This window comes from Enhydra lutris, unplaced genomic scaffold (assembly GCF_002288905.1).
Source record: "Enhydra lutris kenyoni isolate GAN:26980312 unplaced genomic scaffold, ASM228890v2 scaffoldscaffold20, whole genome shotgun sequence".
Lineage (NCBI taxonomy): Eukaryota > Metazoa > Chordata > Mammalia > Carnivora > Mustelidae > Enhydra > Enhydra lutris.
Window position 1 is genome coordinate 1,798,010 of NW_019154104.1, and position 20,717 is coordinate 1,818,726.

Here is a 20,717-nt window from a genome sequence, read left to right on the forward strand (position 1 = left end):
CTATCTCCTCCTCTACCTTAAAGACCTAGATGGCAAAAAGCACCCAACATTGTGGTGATAACCATGTATAGGCCTGAGCAGCTGCAATCCCAGACTGTGTGTTTCCCACAGAGACGCTTAGGTGGGGTAAAGGGTCAAGTCTTGGGAATGGGGTGCTTCCCAAAGCCCTGGGAGCCTCCCCTTTCCTGTACAGACAATCCTTACTCTCCAGGAGTCAATGCTTCTACCACTGGTATCACTTAAGGGACCGACTCCAACAGAAGCCATTCTAGGGAGGTTGGTGGGTATTCTTTGCTCCCGGGAACCCAACCAGTGTCACCATGAGCTGAAGAAATAGAAAGATGTCTGCCATATGCTCATCTATGCCTCCCGGGAATGAGTTCAAGGTAAACAATTAAGTATCTTTTTGCCTTTAGTCAGTGAGATCACATGCCCCAACCATCACCATCACCACCCAACACACACACACACATATCCTTGTTCCCTCCTTCAGGGACAAGCAGCCTAGATTCACTCTAGTCCCAAGGAGGGCTGCTTTCCCCCTACCTCCACCAGGATCCTGGGCCCTAGGAAAGGTAACTGACCTTTTTTCTCCCTCATGCATCTGCTCCCCAGCAGGAGCCTGCTCGCCAGGAAAGCAAAGTTGACAGGGTAGGTAAGGTAGGTCATCCCAAGCCTCAAGGACAGCCCAGCCAATGTCTGCAGCAGACCCAACTGCCTTTGGGAGAGGCCAGGTGGGGTCAAAGAGGAAATTCAACTTACTTTCCCCCACCCTCACCACTTACTGAGTGCAAGGAACCAAAGGCTGCCTCCAAAAGCAAAATCCATCCCTGCCTCTCCAAAAAGAACTGTTCTTAAGAACCAGACTCAGGGGACGCCTGGGTGGCTCAGAAGCTGCCTTCGGCTCAGGTCATGATCCCAGCATCCTGGGATCGAGTCCCACATCAGGATCCTTGCTCATCGGGGAGCCTGCTTCTCCCTCTGCCTCTGCCTGCCATTCTGCCTGCCTGTGCTCGCTCTCTCTCCCTCTCTCTCTGACAAATAAATAAAATCTTTAAAAAAAGAAAAAAAAAAATAAGAACCAGACTCAGGGTCTTCGTTAGGATCCAGCCCAGCTGCAGGCAAAACATCCCCTTCAACGTGGTCCTCTGGCCTTGGCTGCAGTGCTTCTAGCCAAGGGGACCCTGCTCTCCCCAAGATGACAAACCACCTATTCTGTACAGTATCAGGGGTGTAACAAGACTCAGATGGTGGGAACTCCTGAGGACTTCCTGTTATGATTGATGGGTTTAACAGCCACTTCCCCCTCCAAATACAGAATTGCATGTCAGCTCCTGGGAGAACCTCCCCCATCCCCAGGCCTCTGCTTTGGGCCCCCGACCATCCCAGATGCTCCTCTCCAAGCCCACAGTACTTCCTCATGCCCCCCCACCGCCCCATAGGTGTTGAGAGCCTTGAGTCAATTTCATGTGGGGGAAATGAGCCTAGAAACACTCAAAAGAACTCACTCAAACACAAACTGGCTGGAGTCCCATGTGCTAGGTTCCCCCTGCACCATTTTGGCACTCCAGGCACCACCCAAGGAATGAAGACCACAGACTGGTGAAGACTGGAGAAGCATGGGCCTCAAGCTTTTCTGAGGCCCTCCAATGCAACCCTCCAAGGCTGGCCCCTGTCAAGAACCAATACACCAGGAGACTAATAGAGAAATTTGGGCTCCTTTGCAATAAATTTCCCTCCCATCCCCTCTCCGCTGAAACTCCCCGGATCAACAGGCATAGGTTGAGCTCTGAGGAGGAAGAAAAAAAGCAACCAGGGGCCCTCCTCCTCCCGAGCACCTGCATCCCATACATAGGACAAACCTACAGGCAAAGTAAAACCAGAGAGTAAAACCAGCTTCACCATTCGTGTTTCTTGAAAAAAAACGGGGTTTATTGATTTTTAAACTGCAAATAGTCGTTACAAAAAGTTTTTTTTTCTTTTAAATAAATTCACACAAAGAAAGAAATAGAAAGCGACGGTAGTGACCAGCAAGAGGAATAATAATTACATTCATCTTAATGTGTGTGCCAGTTCTGTTTGCATTAACCTTGGAAACTCCAAACCTGGAATCCAGAACCTCAAATCTGCAGTCGGAATGTCTTGAGATGGGCACGTGGAAGTCAAAGGGTTTCTTTTTTTTTTTTTCCCTTTTAGAAGCCATACCTAAAAGTTGTTTTCCTTCTGTACTGTTCACAGAACTTTGACATACATTCTCAGTCCTAGCTGTGAAAAGGCCTAAAGAAGAAGAAACTCAATTTGCAGTCCAACACAAAGGGGGGAAATTTCTAAAATAAATAATCCAACAGTTTTTTGCATTTTTTTAAATTAATTTTTCATTTTTTTAAAATAAAATAACCAAAAAAAGTGTAAAGTTACAAAAAATGTCGTTGAAGAATAATATATTAAAACTGTGGAAAAAAAAGGAAAAAGACACGTCACAAAATTTTAAGATTAATATGAAGATCATAATTTAACATAAAAGAATATATTCTATGGATTTGTCATCCCGATAAATATGAACAAAATTAACAAAAAAAAAAGCATAGTTTTGGCAATAAATACGTTTTGATAAGTTAAATAAGCTTTTTTATATTGATGTGCAGTGACAAGCAAAATTTTTGCTCTCCAATTTCTGAAAGTTATATGAAGTTTAAAACCCAGGGAAAAAAGCATGGCGTGAGTGCTCTAAGGATAGACCTACGGTATTCTAGAGCAAAAACCATTAAAGCTACTTCTACAGGAAATCGTTTTACACAGATATTGTATGTGGAATGAATACCATTAACTGCTCACCCCTTACATGTTTTTTTAGCTTTTCTCTCATTTTTTTTGTTATTTTTTTGTTTAAAGATGTCACATATGAACTGGGGAACTTTAGCACCAAAATCAAGTCTCTCATAGTCCATCTAGCTTCCCCATCCTCCCCACTTAAAAAAAAAAAGAAAAAAAAAAGAAAACAATTAAATCACAAAGTCCCACTTATATCACAATCTTCATCCACTTTTTCAGTCTTCCTTCCTGTAGACCTACACGAACCCAGGCAAGATTAGTCAACAGAGGTTCAGGTCGGGAAGAAAAAGGTTTTGAATGTCAAGATAGGTTTCCCCAAAAACCCGAGTCTGGCAACAACTCTCCCAAAAGGGGTGTGGGGGTCATGGGGAGAGGGAGGAGGAAGTGTGTGGGAGGCTGAAGTAAGGGAAGGTGCAGTTGGGCCGCCAGTGGAGGGAGCTGCTGGTTCTGGGTCCCCTCCCCCTCCCCATGGGCAGAGGCTCCGGGAGGCCCACGGGTGCCCTCTGGCGCTGAAGAGGTAATGTAGTCACAGTGACAAAGTTAGATTACAAGGCACTAAATTGCTTCTGTAAACTGTTACTGCTTTTTCTTTTGTGATTTGGCACTTAAGGCTTAAGCCGAGGGGGAAAAGGCATCTACTGACAAATATGGGACTTGTCTGTTATGCGTGGTAAGTGGGCTATAAAATCGAGGAGAGGGGGGTTTCAAGCCAGAGGAAGCTACCGACAAATTGACTTGTCCTTATGTTAGGGGGGAGGGTTAGGAGTGGGGGAGGGGGGCATTCCAAGGTTCTGGGGAAAAGGGGTTGAGCTTAACCTTGTTAATGCAGGGGTTGTAGGGAATCAGATGGGTAGGGAGGTGATGGGAAGAAGGATGGGCGGGGTGGAGTAGGCAGGGGGTCCCTCCCTACCCTGGTTTAGTCATCTGAGATGGAAAGTCTGCTGAAAATGGGCAGGCGTCTTGAGTTGTCCAAGGTGGGGGAATCAGAGCCACTGTGGCTGCTGCTGGAGCTGCTCTGATAGCCCTCCTGGTCCGAGAGAGAATCCTGAGGGCTGGGGGGAGAGTCAAACATGTGAGGGGACTCGGACATGGGCCGGAAGAGGAAGGTGGTTGGGGAGCCACCCCCAGGCAGCCCCATGCTAGGGGCAAAGAGGCTCGCCAGCTCCTGGCTGGAGAAAGCAAAGGGGTTATTGGTGCCATCTGGCAGGGTGGGTGAGCCCAGGAGGTCATCGGCGCTCAGGATGGGGGGTGGGGTGATGGACGTGGGGCTGTCCAGCAGCCCCGTGGCAGCGGCGGTGGCAGCGGCACTGGGAAACCCAGCAAAGCTAAAGCTATGCTGGAGGCGGGGACGGTCAGCGGAGAGGTCCCGGGCCCCGGCCAGGGCGCGGCGCTCCTCGGCGTTGTGGATGAAGTGGCAGCGGGGCCCATATGGGCAAAAGCCGATGGTGTGGAAGGTGCGGCACAGCTCCGTCTTGTACTTGGGGTGACGGGTCAGACTTCGGAGCTCGTGGATGCCATGAGCGAACTGGCACTTGTCCCCGTACTTACAGGCGCCGTTCTCCTCGAAGGGACGGCACAGCTCCGTCTTGTAGCGGCTGGAGTTGACCTGGCCGCTCCCCGGCTGCTTCTGGGTGGGCAGCAGCCGCTCGCCCCCTTCTGAGAAAGAGCGGTCTCGGAAACGGCTGTCCCGAGAGCTCAGAGCTGGGGCTGGCTCGCCCTTGAGGCTGCTGAGGAGCTGGTTCTGGTGGAACTTGGAGCTGGGCAGAGTGACCGAGTGCCTCCGGGGGAAGCCCCCGCCGGCAGGGGTGCCCACCGCCTTCCTGTCCAGCAGGCAGCCCCCTGCACTGGGAGTACTGTAGTTGAGCATCTTGTTACCCTGGAGGGAAGAGAGGGGAGAGAGAGTGTGGTCAGTGACAAAGGCCATCCACCAGGGCGAGAAAGGGACCGCTAAGGGCATCACCCTCCACCAGCAGAAATGCCCCTAGTGTCTCTAAGGAACCATTGCTAACTCTGTCCTAGCAAGCCCCTCCCACTCTTCCTCCCACAGACCAGCCACCTACCTTTACTTTGGTCCCATACAGAAGAAACCACAAAATCGCGACCACTATGAAATTGTTACACACGCACCCTACTCCCTGCACACCCCTGGAACGTGCCCCCGTATCCTGTCCACAAAGGTACCATGCTGATCCACAAAATCTAACTTCTTTACCTCCCAAATAGATTCCTCAGCTCAAAATATCTCACACAACTCAGACTTCTCTAGACTCCCCTTCCCCCTAACAGGTAAACCTCAAGACACTAGGAGTACCTCCCTTTTAATCAATCCCTCCTTCACTGACACTAGACACTACACCACACACACACACACACACACACACACACACACACACACACGACCTGGCCTAAGACTTTCAACTTCCTTCTTCAGAAGTGTTCCCTTCCTTTGGCAACAGGTTTCCAGACTGCCTTTGCTTTATCTTGCTGAGAGGAGGGGGAGAGGAAGCGGGCAGGAAAAATCCTAGGTCAGGGGTGTGGGGTCCCCGCCAGGAGAACGATGGGTTTCCTAAAACAAAATTCACTGCCCCATGCTTGGGAAGGGGTGTCTTCTACAATGATCTCCCCACCATTCTCAGCCCACCCCACCCCACCCCCTCCACTGGGAAGATGCCTTTGCAGTTAGTCTTCTGGCTGCAAGGGCAGGCGTGGATAAGAGCGCCAGTGTTTAATCTTTAACGCAAAGCTGCAGGTGGGAAGGAAAAGGAAGGCACCACATCCCCCCACCCGCCTCCTAGTCAATAGTGGATTTGGGGGGAGGGAAGCAGAGCCACCACAAACAGGTTTCTGTTCCAATGGGCCCCGGGTCACCTGCCCAATCTATACCCAAGATTTGGAAAGGGTGCAAGCTGGGGATCTGGGATTTGGCTCCCAGCCCATGTGGGTGTCATTGTACAAATTCTAAAGTTGGTCCCTTAGGATCAGCTGCAGGGGATCGGGAATCTGTAACAGCAACCACCCCACCGAGCGGATTACAGGAACCAAGTTGAGAGCCGGTTCCCAACAATAAGGTTCATTTAAAAAGTCCTGCGGGGAGGGGGGTTGCAAAAGGCGAGAAAAAAAAGAAATAGATCAAAGAGCGAGAAAGCCGGGAAAAGAAGGAAGTGCTGGAAAGCTCAGGGAGCCGCCAGGGCAACTGGAGTCTGGGAAAGCGCAAGGAGGGAAGGAAGCTGAAATTCAAACTTTTTTGATGTTGCTCTTCAGCTCCTCGGCGTCCCTGCACCCCAGCCCTGCAGCCCTGGGGCCCTGGCAGCTGGGCCGACTGGAGAAGCAAGCTGAGAAAAGAGAGCGACATGACCCGACGTGTTTAAAAGAAGGCAAAACACTTTAGCAATTAAAAGTAGCCTAGCAGCTCCCTGCTTTCAAATTGGGGAGAGGGGGCAAAAATAATTTAACATCCATAGGCTTTTGCTATATTCACTTAAACCGCACTCCTGGAACATTTACTGTTTAAAACCAGCTATTTTTCCCTCCCCACACCGGCTGGCAAGCTATACCACTTAAGGAGGCCCCATTAAATCCTTCCTCACAGAGCCCCTTGAGCTCATCAGGCCGGCATTTTGTTGTCGAGTCCCCCCACTCCCTCGGAAAACAGGTAAGCGGGTCAACCCCAGTCCCATTTTCACCCCAAAGTTTTCAGCACCCCAAAGGCTATCACAGAAGGAAGCCTGACCGCGCTGGGGCAAACTGAAGCCCCACTGCAAACCCGTTTTGCAAAATCCTTTTGAATCACAACTCTTGGCCTTTTTCTCGCACATTCCCAGCCCTTCCACATCAGAGGGGGAAATCTCCCAGCAAAACGTCCTCCCGAGACTCAACTTCCCCAAAGGGCGCCCCTGCTGACCCCACAGGCTGACAGTGTGGCTGGAGAGACTCGAACCCCCTTCCGGCGGCGGCGAGACCCAGAGCGCGACCCGAGCAGATCAGCGAAACCCGGTTCAAGCAGCCCATTAGGGACGACAGAACCACCCCAAGACTGCCCCAGTCCGCCAATGCCCCGCGCCCCCCGGGCAGCCCCGCCACTCCAACTTCGCCCAAATCTCTGGTCTCCAAATTCCTATGCAGTCGCCGGGAAGACCTGATGAAACTCAAGGTGGAAAGGAGAGAGCCAAATTCCTTTAAACTGGGGGGGGAAACGAGGCAGAAAAAAGACCCATCGCGCCTCCCCTCCTCTCTTCCCTGCCTACCAAGACCTGAACTTTTAGGAGTTCTTTAAGCAAAAAAGAAAAAAGAAAACTTTGAGAAGCAAATCCTCCGCCCCACTCTACCTTGCATAAAACTTCGCTCAAGTCGAAGATGGTGGCAGACACGAGGGTGGTGGTCATCCTGGGCGCTCGCACGGGGGCAGGGACGGGATCTGGTGTGTCGCGAAGGTCTCGGTGCGGGGAAGGCGCAGCCTCCGGCTCTCCGGTCTGGAGTCCCACACTCCTGCTCCCGGCGCCCCTCGCCTTTCTGACTCTCCCCGCCGCGGCGCGCGAAGCCCAATTTATAAAGTTCAGATTTGGTGGGCCGGGGGAGGAGGAGCTTTAAACTTATTTAAATGAGGAAGAGGAGGGAAAAAAAAGTTGATTGACACTGAAGTTGAATCAGCCATGCGGTCAAACTCGGGGGAAAAAAAAAAAAAAACTTTCAAAAGGAAGAAGGGGGAGGGGAATCAAGGAAAGAAGCCCAAGGGGGAAAAAAAAAAAAACCCGACTGGGAGTCGCACACAACTTTTTTTTCTTAAAGAGGAAAAGTTTCGAGTCCGCTCGCTCGGCTACCCCGCGCTTGGGGCGCCCCTCTCTGGGGCCGCGCGGCGTGAGGGGGAGGGGCGCGCCCCCCCTTTGTCAGGCTGCGAGCGCGGCTCTGTGACATCACTCATTCCACCCTCTTCGGGGTTCTTGTTGTTGTGTTGTTTTTTTTGTCGGGCAGGAAGGCGGGCTCGACTTTCTCTTTTTGCAAGCGGGAGCAGAAGGGCCGTCCTTAGAGCCCGGGCTGCGGTTTCCATCTTGAGCAGATCTCCCCCGAAACTTCTCCAAGTGCCCCCCATAACTTACTCGTTTCCCGAGTTCTCGTCCTCATTCGGCTGTCTTCCCCAACCCGGCAGGGCCAGGAGATCGGGAATTTGGGACGCACAAAGCATTCAGGTCTAGGGGTTTCGGGGTGGGTTTTTTTGTTTTGTTTTGTTTTTGTCCTCAGCTGGACGTGGCGGAGGTAGAGTGGTGGGGGAAACTAGGGAGACTTTTTCCGGGGGAAGGATCCGGCCCAGCCGGGCGAGCGCCGCAAGATTTCGCGCGCCGCACGCGTCTACACTCTCCTGCGCTTTGCAGCAGGACGGCGGGAGGGGGAGCCGCGGAAAAGCCCACCACCCGGGAGGATTGCTTGTTTGTTTAACAGGCTTGGGAGTGGGATTTATTTCACGCACCCAACCTTAAAGTTTTTCATAAAGAAAACCCGCACCCTCATGAATGCCCTTTCCAGTCCGCCCCCCTCCCGCCCAATTAAAAAAAAATAACGCACCAATTTCCACGCGCGCTCTGAACTAGGGGGCACACACATACACACACACCCCTAGACACTTGAACAATGAAAAAAAGTTACTCTGGCAAGAATGAAGGTAAAGAAATGGGGGAGGCAACACTTTTAACTTCTTGTTGCTTCTCCCCCGCCCCCACGGGAACGGAACATATGGCTTGTCACGCTGCGCTGTTTTGGCGGGGTGGGGGGAGGAGGGTAGCAGATCCTCGAAACCGAAAGCCCCCTCCCCAATAGATTACTCCTTTTAAGACTGTTATATATTTACTGTTAGGTTCGCATGCCTCTCCATCCACCCAAATACAAAGTTGTTAACGTGTCGCCCACGGCCCCCTCCCCGGTGCTGGAGCGAAGACCCAGGCGGAAATCGCGGGGCTATGTTTCTTTCCTATTTCCCCGCGTGCCGGCCGCCTCCTCAGCCCTCGCACGTTTCTTCCCAGCACTCGAGGCCGCCGGGTCTGTTATGAAACCCCGAGCGCTGAGTGGCTAAGAGCGGGTTCCATTGCGATGTAATTAGGTCACCCCATTATGAGCACGTTTCTTTGGAAAGGACAGGGCGGGCGGAGCAGAGCGCTCGAGTCGCGCTCTCACCACCACCACCCACCCACCCACCCACCCACACACGCATTTTTATTACATTTCTGATGTATTCGTCAACCTCCGAGCGGACCCAGGGAACCTTCCAAATCACAACGAAAGGAACCGGTTGTTTTTCATCTTTCAGAAACACACAACTTCTGCTGCAGCCACGAATCTACGCGATCCCAGCCCGGTCTGCTGTTATATGGCCCCTCTGACTTAAACTGATGACGGCCCCCATTTTTAACCTGGCTGCTGCCCCTCGCCTTTCCTTCTGCTGCTGTCCAGCCTCCTGTTGCTTCCCCCCACCCCGCCCCGTTCCCATTTTTCAGCTTTTCTTGAAATCTGGCAAGCGCCAGAAAGGGAAATAACTTCCATCCACCTTAATTTAAATCATTCAAGTGTAAGTTTCTTTCTTAAAGGAGTGTTTGCTCGCTCCTTTCCCCATGCTCCCCCTCCAAGTCGGGGCGGGGGGCGTCGTGCAGTTTCTTGGTGATGAGGTAATGAGTTCCAGATTTCAGGACAGAGCAGGCTGCGCGTTAAAACCACAAGGTTAGTCTGCGTCCTGATGTGAAGCTATTTTGTCTTTTTATCTCCCTCCCCCTCCCATCACCAAAAAAGGCCCATTGGTCTTTAACTCTGGAGGGTTCGCGAAGCTCTGCTGGGGGGAACGGAGGAGGGGTGGAGAAGCGAGGGAGAAGGGGGCCCCGGAGCCGGTGGGGCCGTCTTCCCGGCCCCAGGCCCAGCCCGCACCCGCTGTCCTTCCGCGGCTGCAGGACCAGCCAGAAGTATCGTCACGCTGCCCCGGCGCCGCAAGCTAGCGAAAAAGTCTTTATTCGTTTTTCTCCCCCCACCCCCATCCCACCCCCAAAGAAAACGCCGATTCCTCGAATTTTCTCCGCTTTTCCAACTCCCGGCCGCCGCTCCCCTCCCCCGCTCCCGGGGCGCGGGCTCGGCGGGGCGGCGGCCTGGCCCGCTCGCTCCGGAGTTGTTTACCGGCCCCGCCGACCCACCGAGTTTGTTCCAGCTCCCAGAGCCTGTCTCTATAATTAAACTCTTTTTTAATTGTCGGGTTGAAACGTCATTTCGGGGACTTTCCAAGGGTGAGGGAGCCGCGGAGAGGGAGCGAGCCTCCTTAACCCTTCGCTGACCCGGCGGGCCGACGAGCCGCGTCCAGCCGGGCCGAGGTGGGCTGGGAGTCCGAGGACCGGAGTCGGCCCGCTCCGGCCGGACGTGCTCTGCAGGTGCCCGAAGGCGGCGAGGATGACTGCCAGCCCCTACCGCGGCAGGAAGCCCTGCGAGAGCCGTGCGCCGCCCTCCCCGCCTCCTTCGCGAGGCAGTAGGCGCTCGGGTTCCTAACTTGCGCGGGGTCTGGAGAGGCCGCCCCTTCACCTGCACTGCCGCTTCCGACCGGGAGGCGGTCGCCCGGGTCCTCCGTCCCAGGCCCGACTTCCGGGCCCTCCTGGCTCCCTTGCAGCCGATATCCTCGCGAGGAAGGCCTAGCCAGGTACTTTTGGCTTGGGGGTGTTAGGTTTCGTTCAAGGAGAAAAGTGAAAGTCCTCGGAATGAGGGAAGGGCGACAGACATATTCATGGGCCAGTCTGGACAGTGGGCACACCCCGCAGCAGGTGAGAGTTGGGTACCGGGCCCCTAGTGGGCCAGGCCTTGGTCACTGTCACCACTGCCCTTCAAGGCACCGCTCCCTGGGATCCCCTCCTGGCTCTGGTTGCAACACAGAACCTGCCATCCTAGAGCCCTTCGGCTTCAGGTCATTTGTACAAGCCCCAGATTCATCGGATTGGGTGCCCTCCACCCCCCAGCTTCTGCTGCCTGAAACCCTGGGACAGTTGCAAGGTCTCTGGATTAGAGAGAGAGGGAGCATGGCCAAGTGTGGCCTGAGAGTTACCTGGTTTAGAGTTCACCAGTAGTACCTGTGGAATGCATATTCCTTGGCTTGGCCCGGGGCCCAGTGAATCAGATGCTCTGGGGTGGGGTCAGGAATCTGCATTTTTAGTAATTTCCTGCTAGTGACTCAGACGTTAAGGTTTGAGAATCAGTGGTCCAAGACTTTGAAGTTGGGCCATCTGGATCCAAATCTTGGCTCTGCCATTTTCTAGCTGTGTGACTTTTCAAGACCATGACCAAATCCTCTGTTTTCTCATCTCTAGAATACGGATAATAATACTGCCTAAAATTGGCAGATAAAGTGCTTAGTTTCAGGCCTACCAGAACCCTTTTATATGCCTAGCCATTGTATGTAAACTAAACCATTCTTGGTTCCTCACTACACCACAAAACCCATTTGGGGGAGTATTTCCTTTGCAAAAAAAATTCTTCCATATAAACATCCATGAAATGGTCAGCTAACACCTTTGACCACTGCTTCACCTCCTGCTCTCTTGCCTGGGCCTGCCTGGGGACACAAGCAAGCCCATGAGTTCTGAGCCACCTAAACTTTGATGGGAAGCCCAACTATGCTGGCCAGTCACCAGTTGCACAACCAAGAGCAGGTCCCTTAGCCTCTGGGATGGTGGGGAAGGCTACACTCTCCCAGCCAGTGCTTAGCTCAGACAGCCCCTGGCCCTCGAGTCCTCCCAACTGGGGCAGTTGCTGGTGGTTGCTGCACACCTCTCCCTGGGGCTTTGCTCAAGAGGTTCCTTCTGCTGGGACTTCAGGCAGCTCCTTGAGCAGGCAAAGTGACTCTCTCTCCCAGTGGTGCCACTTCAGACTTCAGCTGCATTTTATGGGAATTAATCTATTTATTCCCACTGGACTAGAAACTCCTTGAGGATGAGGGCAGCTCTATTACTTGGGCCCCAGGAGTAGATCCTAAGTAGGTACACAATACATTTTTCAGTCATTACTGAACCTTGCTATTGACACTTGGCAGTGGGAGTAGAAGAAGGATTGCAGAGGTTCCAGCAGTGGCAGAAAGGGATGGCTTGGGCTCCGCCGCAAGGGGACACGGCAGCCTTAGCACTGGGAGGCTCCGATGGCCAGACCTGGTCATTCAGGGAGGCTGGGCTTCTGCAGCTCACCCAGGGAATGTTCTGTGCAGCTGTTTAGAGGGGACAGAGTCTAATGGAATGAGTACTGGTCTAGGAGTCAGGACTCTCGGATTCTAGAGCTCCTTTTCTTCATTCAGTAGGTCATTCTCTACTCTGGGCTTCCCTGTTCTGCTCTGTAGATGGAGGGTGTTGGACTGGACAGGTGGTGTTCAAACATCAATCTGAGCAGAATTATCTGGGGAGCTTTTAAAACTATACAGAAGCCCTGTCCCACCCCATCCCACCCCAGCTCCGAAGATTCCACTAAGTTGTTGTGGGGTGAGGCCCAGCGTCCATATCTTCAAAGCTCCCCTGATGATTCTATTATGAAGCCAGAAACACTGGATTTGTTTATTTTAGAGCAGTAGTTCCCAACCAGGAATGATTTCGCCCACCCCAGTAAACATTTGGCAGTATCTGGATACATTTTTGGTTGTCACTGTTGGGGGAAGGAAGGCATCTAGAAGGTAAAGTTCAGATATCCTGCTAAATATCCACACAGTAGCCCCCCAACAAAATGTATCTGGCCCAAAATGTGAATAGTACCCAAACTGGGAAAGCTAGTTTTAGAGGTTCTTTTCAATGCCAAGATTCCTATGTACTTAGTTAGGCTCTATCCCTGCTCTCCCTCCAACCTCCCCCCCCACCCCCGCCTCCTTAGGGCACCCTGGTGATCTTTTTCAAAACCTAGATCTAATCTTGTGTTACACTTTCTAAAACCCTTGGCTGCCCATCCTTTTAAAATAAAACTACCCTCAGTCTAGCAGAATCTGACCTCCTTACGGTTCCAGCCTGGGCTTTCATACCACTCCCTCCCCATCACTGCCTCTCCCACCCCTCAGGGCACTCCCCATGTTCTGGTTAGTTTCAGATGAAAATGAAAGATACTTCCTTCTGCCCCAGGGCCTTGACACTTGCTATTTCTTCTATCTGAATTGACCTTCCTTAGGCCCAAGTAAGTTCTAAATCATCCTTTAGAATCCAGCTCAATCATCACTTCCTCAACCATTCTTGACATCTGCCTGCCCCCAACAAGGCAAGGTATCTTCTCTCTTATGTCCTCATTGCCATGTTCATTCCCTTCAGAGTAGTTGTATCAGTTTATGAGTATATAATCATTACTATAACATATATTTTTTTACTTTTTAATTTAACATTCAGAAAAACTGACCTATATTTGGTGTACAGACTTATAGCATCAATAGATTCATGGAAACACCACTGTGATAGGAAACAGAACAGTTCTATCACCCCCAAAAACCTCCCTCATGCTATCCCCTTGTAGTCATGCTCTTCCCCATCCTTTAGTCCCCAACTATTGATCTATTCCCTATACTGTCATTTCATCTCTTCCAGAATGCCATGTAAGTACAATCGCATAGTATGTACGATTTCACCCAACATGATGCCTTCCAGATTTATCCATGTTTTCACATGTATCAAGAGTTCATTCCATTTTATTGAAGACTACTGTTTCACTGTTTGGGTACACCATTGTTTATCCATTCACCTGTTGAAGAACACTGGATTATTTCCAGTTTGGGGCCATTATGAATAGAGCTGCAGGAAACATTTGTGTATAGATTTTTGTGTGAACACAGTGCCTATTTCTCTAGGGTAAATAAGTAGGAATGGGACTGCTGGGCCAAATGGTAAGTGTATGTGGAAGTTTATAAACAATTGCCAAACTGTTTGCCAGTGGATATACGTTATGCATCTCCAACAGCAATACGTGACAGTTTCCAATTGGTTTGCATCCTCACCAACACTTCTAAGTGTCAGTCATTCCAATAGGTACGTAGTGGTATTAGTTTGCATTTCATTCCTGACTAAGGATGTTAAATATCTTTTCCTGTGTTTATTTGCCATCTGTATTTCCTCTTTGGTAAAGTATCTGTTCAAGTCCATTTGTCCATTTTCTAACTGGGTCATTTGTTTTCTTATTGTTGAATTTTGAGAGTTCTTTATATATTCTGGCATCAGTTGCTTTGTGGGATAGGTGATTTGCAAATATGTTCTTTATTCTACACCTTATTTTTTCATTCTCTGAGCAAAATATCTTTTAGAGAACAGAAATTTTTCATTTCAATGAAGTTTAGTTTTTCAGTTTTATCTTTTGTGGATGACGCTTTTAGTGGCCCGTCCAAGACTCATTGCCTGATCGTATATCATTAAGAGTCTGTCTTCTGAAGTTTAATAGTTTTATGTTTTACACTTAGATCTTAGATCTATGATCTATTTGGAGTTAATTTTTATAAACGATGGGAAATTTAGGTTGAGATTCATTTTTTTGCCTTTGCATGTCCAATCCCAACACTGTTTATGAAAGAGACAATCATTTCTCCATTGAATTGTTTGTGCCTGTCCAAAAATCAATTTGCCATGGTTATATGGGTCTCTTGATTCTGTTCGATTGATCTGTGTGTTCATTCCTTTGCCAGTGTTACACTGTCTTGGTTATTGTAGCTTTATGGTAAGTCCTAAAATCAGGTGATGTAATTCCTCCCAGTTGATTTGCATTTTTCAAAATTGTCTTACCTACTCTAGCTGCGTGCATTTTCATATAAGTTTCAGAATTAGCTTGTCTGTATCTACAAAAAAAGTCATGCTGGGAATTTTATCAGAATTATGTTAAAATCTATAGATCAATTCAGGAAAAAATGATGTCTTTTCTGTGTAGTCTTCTAATCCTCATACATGGTATGTCTATTTATTGCAGTCTTTGATTTCTTTAATTGGTGTTCTGTAGTTTTTAACATAGAAGTCCTATACATGTTTTGTTAGATTTATACCTAGTATTTCCCCCTTTGGAGAAACTATTATAATATTTCTCTTAATTTCAGTTTCTAATTCTTCATTACTAGCTTATAGGAAGACAGTTTTGTGTGTATTGGCCTTGTATCCTTTGATCTTAGAGAAGTCACTTCAGTTGTAAGGTTGTTTTGTGGGTTTTTTGGTAGATACCTTGAGTTTTGCTTTTTTATGTGTTTGTTTTGAGAGAGAGAGAGAGCAAAAGCATGCACGTGAGCGGGGGCTGAGGCAGAGGGAGAGGGATAGAGAGAATCTTAAGCAGTCTCCACACCCTGCACAGAGCTTTAAGGTCATGATTGAGCAGAAATCAAGAGTTGGACACCCAACCGACTGAGCCATCCAGGTGCCCCTATGTGTGTGTTTGTTTTTTTTTTAACATAGACAATTATGTTATCCGCAAGTAGGAACAGCTTAATTTCTTCCTCTCCGATCACATCCATTCCATTTCTTTTTCTTGCCTTATTGCCCCATCCAGAACTTATGGTATAATATTGGATGGGCATAATGGGAGTGGATACCCTCACCTGATCCCAATCTTAGGGGAAAGCATTCAGTCTTTGACTATTAAGTGCAACCTTAGTTGCAAGTGTTTTTATTTTTTTTAATAGTCACTTCCCTTTTGGACATCTCCCTTCCCACGAGGATTATGCTCCATGAGAGAGCAGTCTCTCTGTTCTCAACTCCCCCTGCAGTGCCTAGAACAGGACCAAACACACAGTAGGCTCTCCAGAAGTGATTCTCTACTTAATGACTTAGCCAGCCATAGCCGCTGCCCTTATGCCAGACAGCAGAGGGACCTGGCTGAACATTCAGACATCATGAAGAATAATCTTACAATAAATGCCCCAGTGGCTCCAACGAGGTCTCAGCCCCATCGCCTTGACCACTTGAAGCTGCAGCCCATGTGCAGATCGGCTTTTAGCAAGCCCTAGTGTGGGGAAGTCCTAGTCATCGATGAGAACTAGAGGATTGCAGGACCATGATTCTTCCAGATTGAGAGCATTCCATTCCCAAAGGGAACTTAAGCAAAAAGCTCTCAGCTCTGAAAAACAGGGGCTTTCAGGGTAAAGAGTCACACTGCTCTGAAATCTTGGGCCCTCAGACGGGTGGGGTTGTTTTGCTAAATTTATTTCAGCCGCTTATAGAAACACAAGGGGGAAGGCGGGTGCGGGGGGGAGGGCTGCTTGCACACCAGCCCTGGCTCTGGAGTATTACTGTCTGCCGGGGCAGGCTTTTATTTGGGTTTTGTTTCACCTTTGGGGGGTGGTGACGCAGGCGGCAAGCAGGAGCATCTCGCAGCTGCACGGCTTCTGAGCTGTGTTCTCCGACCTTCCTCCTGGTGTCTTCCCCGGCAGGCCACACCCGGCCCCCTTAGGGGGCCTCTCTACCCTCTGAACACCAAGCAGTCTCATCCAGGCACCTTTGACCTCTGCTCTTGGCCCACTCCTGGAAGGGGTCTGAGCCTCCCGAGAGAGTGAGAGATTGAACCTGGCTGCTTGCCTTCTAGCACAAAGTGTGGGTGTCTTTGTACCTTGCCCCATGAACATCCCATACCCCTATCATCAGTGGCTCTACTGTTTGAATTTGGGGGTTTTTTGGATATGAAATCTAGGCCTTTTTAATCCTGTCTTCCTTCTCCTCAGCCTCCCCCAAGCACCGAACACACATTTTTCTCTGTGCCTAATACCGGAACCGTCCCTCATGTCACACACACCCCCATACGTAGGAAAAGGGTTTAAATGAAACCACCATGTGGCTTCCTAAAAACCTGCTCTTGTGCTGAATTTGGAACGCTTTATAGAACACAGGTTAATCGCCTCTCTGTGGGAGAAACTGAGGCACAGGAAGGGGGTGTGAGCTCTGTGTCCACCGGCTGGCTCTCAGAGGTACCCACTAAACCCGAAAGGACCAGAGAAAGACAGGGCCCTGTGTCTGGGAACTTGGTGCTCTCTGAAGACAGAAAGAGGAGACAAACAAGGAAGCTAAAAATCTGCTGGGCTTATGACTCCAATAATTACATGAGAATATGGCGAAGTGCCTCACACACTGCTCGGCCCCTGAGAACCCAGGAAATGCCAGTCTTGTTCCTTGGCAAAACTCCTGCTTCCCGGGTCACCAGGGAAGATGGGAAAAGGAGCATCGTCCTCTCCACTCCTCACCCCCCGGGGTAGAAGGACTGAACGGGGACTGGTGGGAGGGAAGGTGGCCTGGGGCAGGAGGCCCAGAGAGGCCTGACAGGAAGATTCTCCAGGGAATTCTTGCTCCCAACTAGGGTGGCTGCTTCAGGGAGAATAAAGGACGCAGGCATACTTAGAAGCTGTGAAGTGCTCACAAGTAAACTAAGTTTCTCTTTGGTCCTAGCCCCAGCCCCTTTGCTTTGGAATTATCCTCTGGCCTCTCCTGCAAAGCCCAACCCGGAAAGGGACCAACCCCACCCTGGGGAGCTCTTCCTCGAGAAGCAGGATCCACCCCCCCAGCCAGAGCAGGGAGCTGACAACTCTTGGAGGGTCGGCACATAGGCAGCCGGAGAGAGGATGGAACTCTGCCACCACCCTGTGACTTCTCCCAAGCTGAATTTCTCCTGCCAACTAAACCCTCCACCCTGCGGGGGCCATGGGCCCCCAAACCAGGGCCTGCCCTCGTCTGACCAAAGGCAACCAGATCTGCTGCAGCTGTTCAGGGAGAGAACAAGCTCTCCCAGAGACCGTGGAAGCGGCTAGAGAAAGATTCCTGCCAGCCTGGGGGTTTAAATATTTATACAACGTGGTATGTGGGAAGAGGGAAGACAGAGGGAGGTGGCAGGAATGAGGGGCACTGAGACCGCAGGGTGTGGGGGCCTGCTCTTCGGGCTCAGGTGGGAAGGGCGAGAGGCTGCTAGGCCCCTAGCTCCCCTCCCAGCGCCCCCCCCGCCAAATTCCTACATCCAAGAGGCCGGTCTTTGCCCCCAGCCTTCCTGCCAGAGTTGAGAGGGGAACTTAGAAGCAAGTTCCCCATCCTTCCTTTAAGTCCTCTGAATGTCCCTCCGGACTAGGGTGGGCCTCTCTGCAGTGAGGGAGGCTCTGCCTTCAACCAGAGACAAAGTGGGGCCGCGGGGCCCAGGCGTGAGGACTTGTGGGCTCCTGGACCTTCTGGTTCTAGGAGTCTGAGAGGATGCTGGATGCCAAGAGTTGGACTCTAAGGTTGAAGGCTTAGCAAACAGAAGCAAACTATAAAATAAGCAAAGCTCTTTCTCCAGCTTCTATATATAATCAATGATATTTGTCCAAAGTAGCAGAACGTTGGACATTGATAAGGATGATGAGGCACGGAGGCGACCAGGCAGGCGAGCCAGGGGTAGAGAAGGCAAGGGAGACCTTGATGGCACTCGCGGAGCAGCACGTGGCCACCATCCCCATGGGGTCCAGGAGAGGATGGTGCAGCCGGATGGACATCCAATGGGGGCTCTGGGGCCCCAGCATCCCAGGTATGCATTGACAAAGTCGCTTCTCAGCCAGGCCCACCCCAGAGCTCAGCCAGGCCGCAGTGGCATCGAGAGCCCGGGGTGGGAGGCAAGCATGGGTCGGGGGTGGGGAGGGTGGGGAATGGCCAGATGGACTCCAGTCGCTCTGCCTCAGACAGCTGGGGAGCAGAGCAAGGACGAGCCTCTCTGTCACTCCACATGGGAGGAGTGTGGCTGCGACTTCTAGGGTTTCTCTGCCACCGCACCCTTCGAGAAGTGCCACCTGCTTCTATCAGTTTGAGGCTGAGCCTCAGGGCCTCCCACAGGTGGGGTCTGTGTTGCTCCTCAGTGGCCAGCCACCTTTAAGACACCTTGAGATGATCAGCCACTACTTCCATTCTCCTGGAGCCCCGAAAACGCCCCCTGGCTGGGCTGGGCTGGTGGTGTTGGGAGGGGGTCTTCAGCCAGAGAGCAACTATCAAAGGACACCCAGACTCCCCCAAGAGGCAGCCCCCCATACTGCAAGTCTTCCCACCCACAGCACAGAGCTTTGCTAGAAATGCATTCCCCATGCACCTCCCCAGAGCGCCCACCTTTAGGGGGATCCTGGTGAATCCCCCACCTGTCCACTCCAAGAGGGACGGATTCCACAGCCTCCCTGAGCAATGGGGCCCAGGCCCACACACCGTGGAGGAAACACCATCTGCCCCAACCTTCAGCTCCAGCCTGGCAGCCCATGTGAACCCTCGCAGCAGGAAGAGGAACCCTGTCCCCAGCGCCGCCCCCCTCCAGAAGGGGGCTCTTCTTCCAGGGACACCAGGGCTGCGGGAGAATCTTCTGATGCTCAGGTCATCTTGTGCCACCGTGGCTCTGCCTGCCGGCTGTGGCCTCCTTCTTGCCAGCTCGGCTGAAAGAAATGAGCAAGAATAAAGCCTAAACCTGTGTGGCCCAAGGAAAGCTTGAGGGGAACGCATGGACGCTGAAGGAAAAGGAGGGGAAAAGCGACAAGAAAGAGGAGAGGGGGGGAACTCAGGAAACAGACAAAATAAACCATCCGGGAATCCAGATGTAAAACAAGGAAAGCCAAAAGAGAAAAGAAAAATTATGCTAAAAAGGCAGAGTCGGGTGGGGAAGGGACTTGAGAAGGAAAAAGAAGAGGAGGGCAGTTATAAATATTCTGAGAAGAGAAGAATGGGAAAGCAAACAACACCAGAAAAACAAAATAGAGACCCAGGAGGGAAAGAGAGGCAGCAATGAGTTTAAAACTGCTTCGACCCTCAACCAACCGCACTGGGTAACTCTCTGAGCCTTCGTGCATTTTGTGACTTCAGACACTTCTAACACTGAGCGGAGGACAGTCCCAGAAAAGCAAGCTTTCTTGCAGGCTCTTGTTTGTCCTACAATTCCCCAGCTCACCCCCACCATCGGTCTTTTTCATGGGGAGAGCTCGTCTTCCCAGGGTGAGGCCAAAATCCATTGCAGGTCGCGCTTGAGTCTGGTGGCTTCCATCATGGTGCCCTCTGCAGGGCCCACTGGGGGATCCGAGCAGGAGGAGCCTGGTGACGGAGAAGCACTGGGTGTGATGCAGCTGTACCATGAGCTTTTCCTCTCCTGGGGGGGGGCTCTTCCCAGACACCTCTCTGTGGACCAGGGCTAACCCAGCCCTCAGACACAGCAGGGGTGCCTGGAAGCCGGCTTGCAGGCCTCTGTGCAGAGCCCGAGGAGTCCCAGCAAATGCAACTTTTAGAAACAACTTAGATGATTTAAAATTGTTTCCAGGCATTCCCAACAGGACATAAAGATAGCTACAGTTTTCTCATTGCTAGGGTGGCAAACAGCTTAGTTTCTTGAGTTCACCTTCAATGCCTTATATTCCCCTTATAAATCCCAGGAACTCTTGCAGAAGACGCTGGTTCCTCTCCCTTTGTCTGCTGGGCCTTTCAGCCTTCTCTTGCCCCTCTTTTTCTCTGTGAGTCAGCCAGTGTCTCTCCTCTGTGTCTGCCTAGGCCGTTCATTTCCCTTACTTAATCACACCTACCTCTGCCCCCACGTCCATTTCCCTAGGGCCGCAGGCCTCGGGGAGTGAGCTGAAGCAAACCAAGGCAAAATCAAGAAGTAAAGGAAGTAAAAACGTGAGTTTGGTACAGTGCCCAGTGTTGGCATGTCCAGGCCGTCTGCCGTGGGTGGGGAGGGCTGCTGGTGGACAGGGCCCCGAGCTCACCAGGCCACCTAAAACTGATTCCCCCAAAATTCAGCCAAGGGGAAACCACGCTGGCCGAGCTCTGATTGATTGGGCCAAAGGAAACTATGCCCACTCTGGCTCTTCTCCCCAAGAATTCTTAAGTACTTGACCCCGGTTTCTCTACATTCCAAAAGTCACATTTTTCTTCTATCAAAAACTGAGAGATGTGGCCACACATAGAGCAGGGATCACATCT

The 20,717-nt window shown here is 51.1% G+C and overlaps 1 protein-coding gene across 2 annotated transcripts; it reads right to left on the minus strand.

The window, feature by feature from the left end:
• Positions 1 to 1,910: 1,910 nt before the first annotated feature.
• LOC111148655 (ZFP36 ring finger protein like 1) lies at positions 1,911 to 10,983 on the minus strand. Of its 2 annotated transcripts, none has more exons than XM_022505415.1 (3): positions 10,905 to 10,983; positions 7,158 to 7,420; positions 1,911 to 4,708 (listed from the first exon to the last, which is right to left on the minus strand). In XM_022505415.1, the coding sequence occupies exons 2-3, from the start codon at positions 7,212 to 7,214 to the stop codon at positions 3,749 to 3,751; spliced, it is 1,017 nt and encodes a 338-aa protein (XP_022361123.1). In that variant the 5' UTR covers positions 7,215 to 7,420; positions 10,905 to 10,983; the 3' UTR covers positions 1,911 to 3,748. The 2 variants fall into 2 exon arrangements, with proteins under 2 accessions (XP_022361123.1, XP_022361124.1); XM_022505416.1 differs by lacking the exon at positions 10,905 to 10,983 and having other exon boundaries at positions 1,911 to 3,068; positions 3,743 to 4,708; positions 7,158 to 7,562.
• Between the last annotated feature and the right edge of the window lie 9,734 nt (positions 10,984 to 20,717).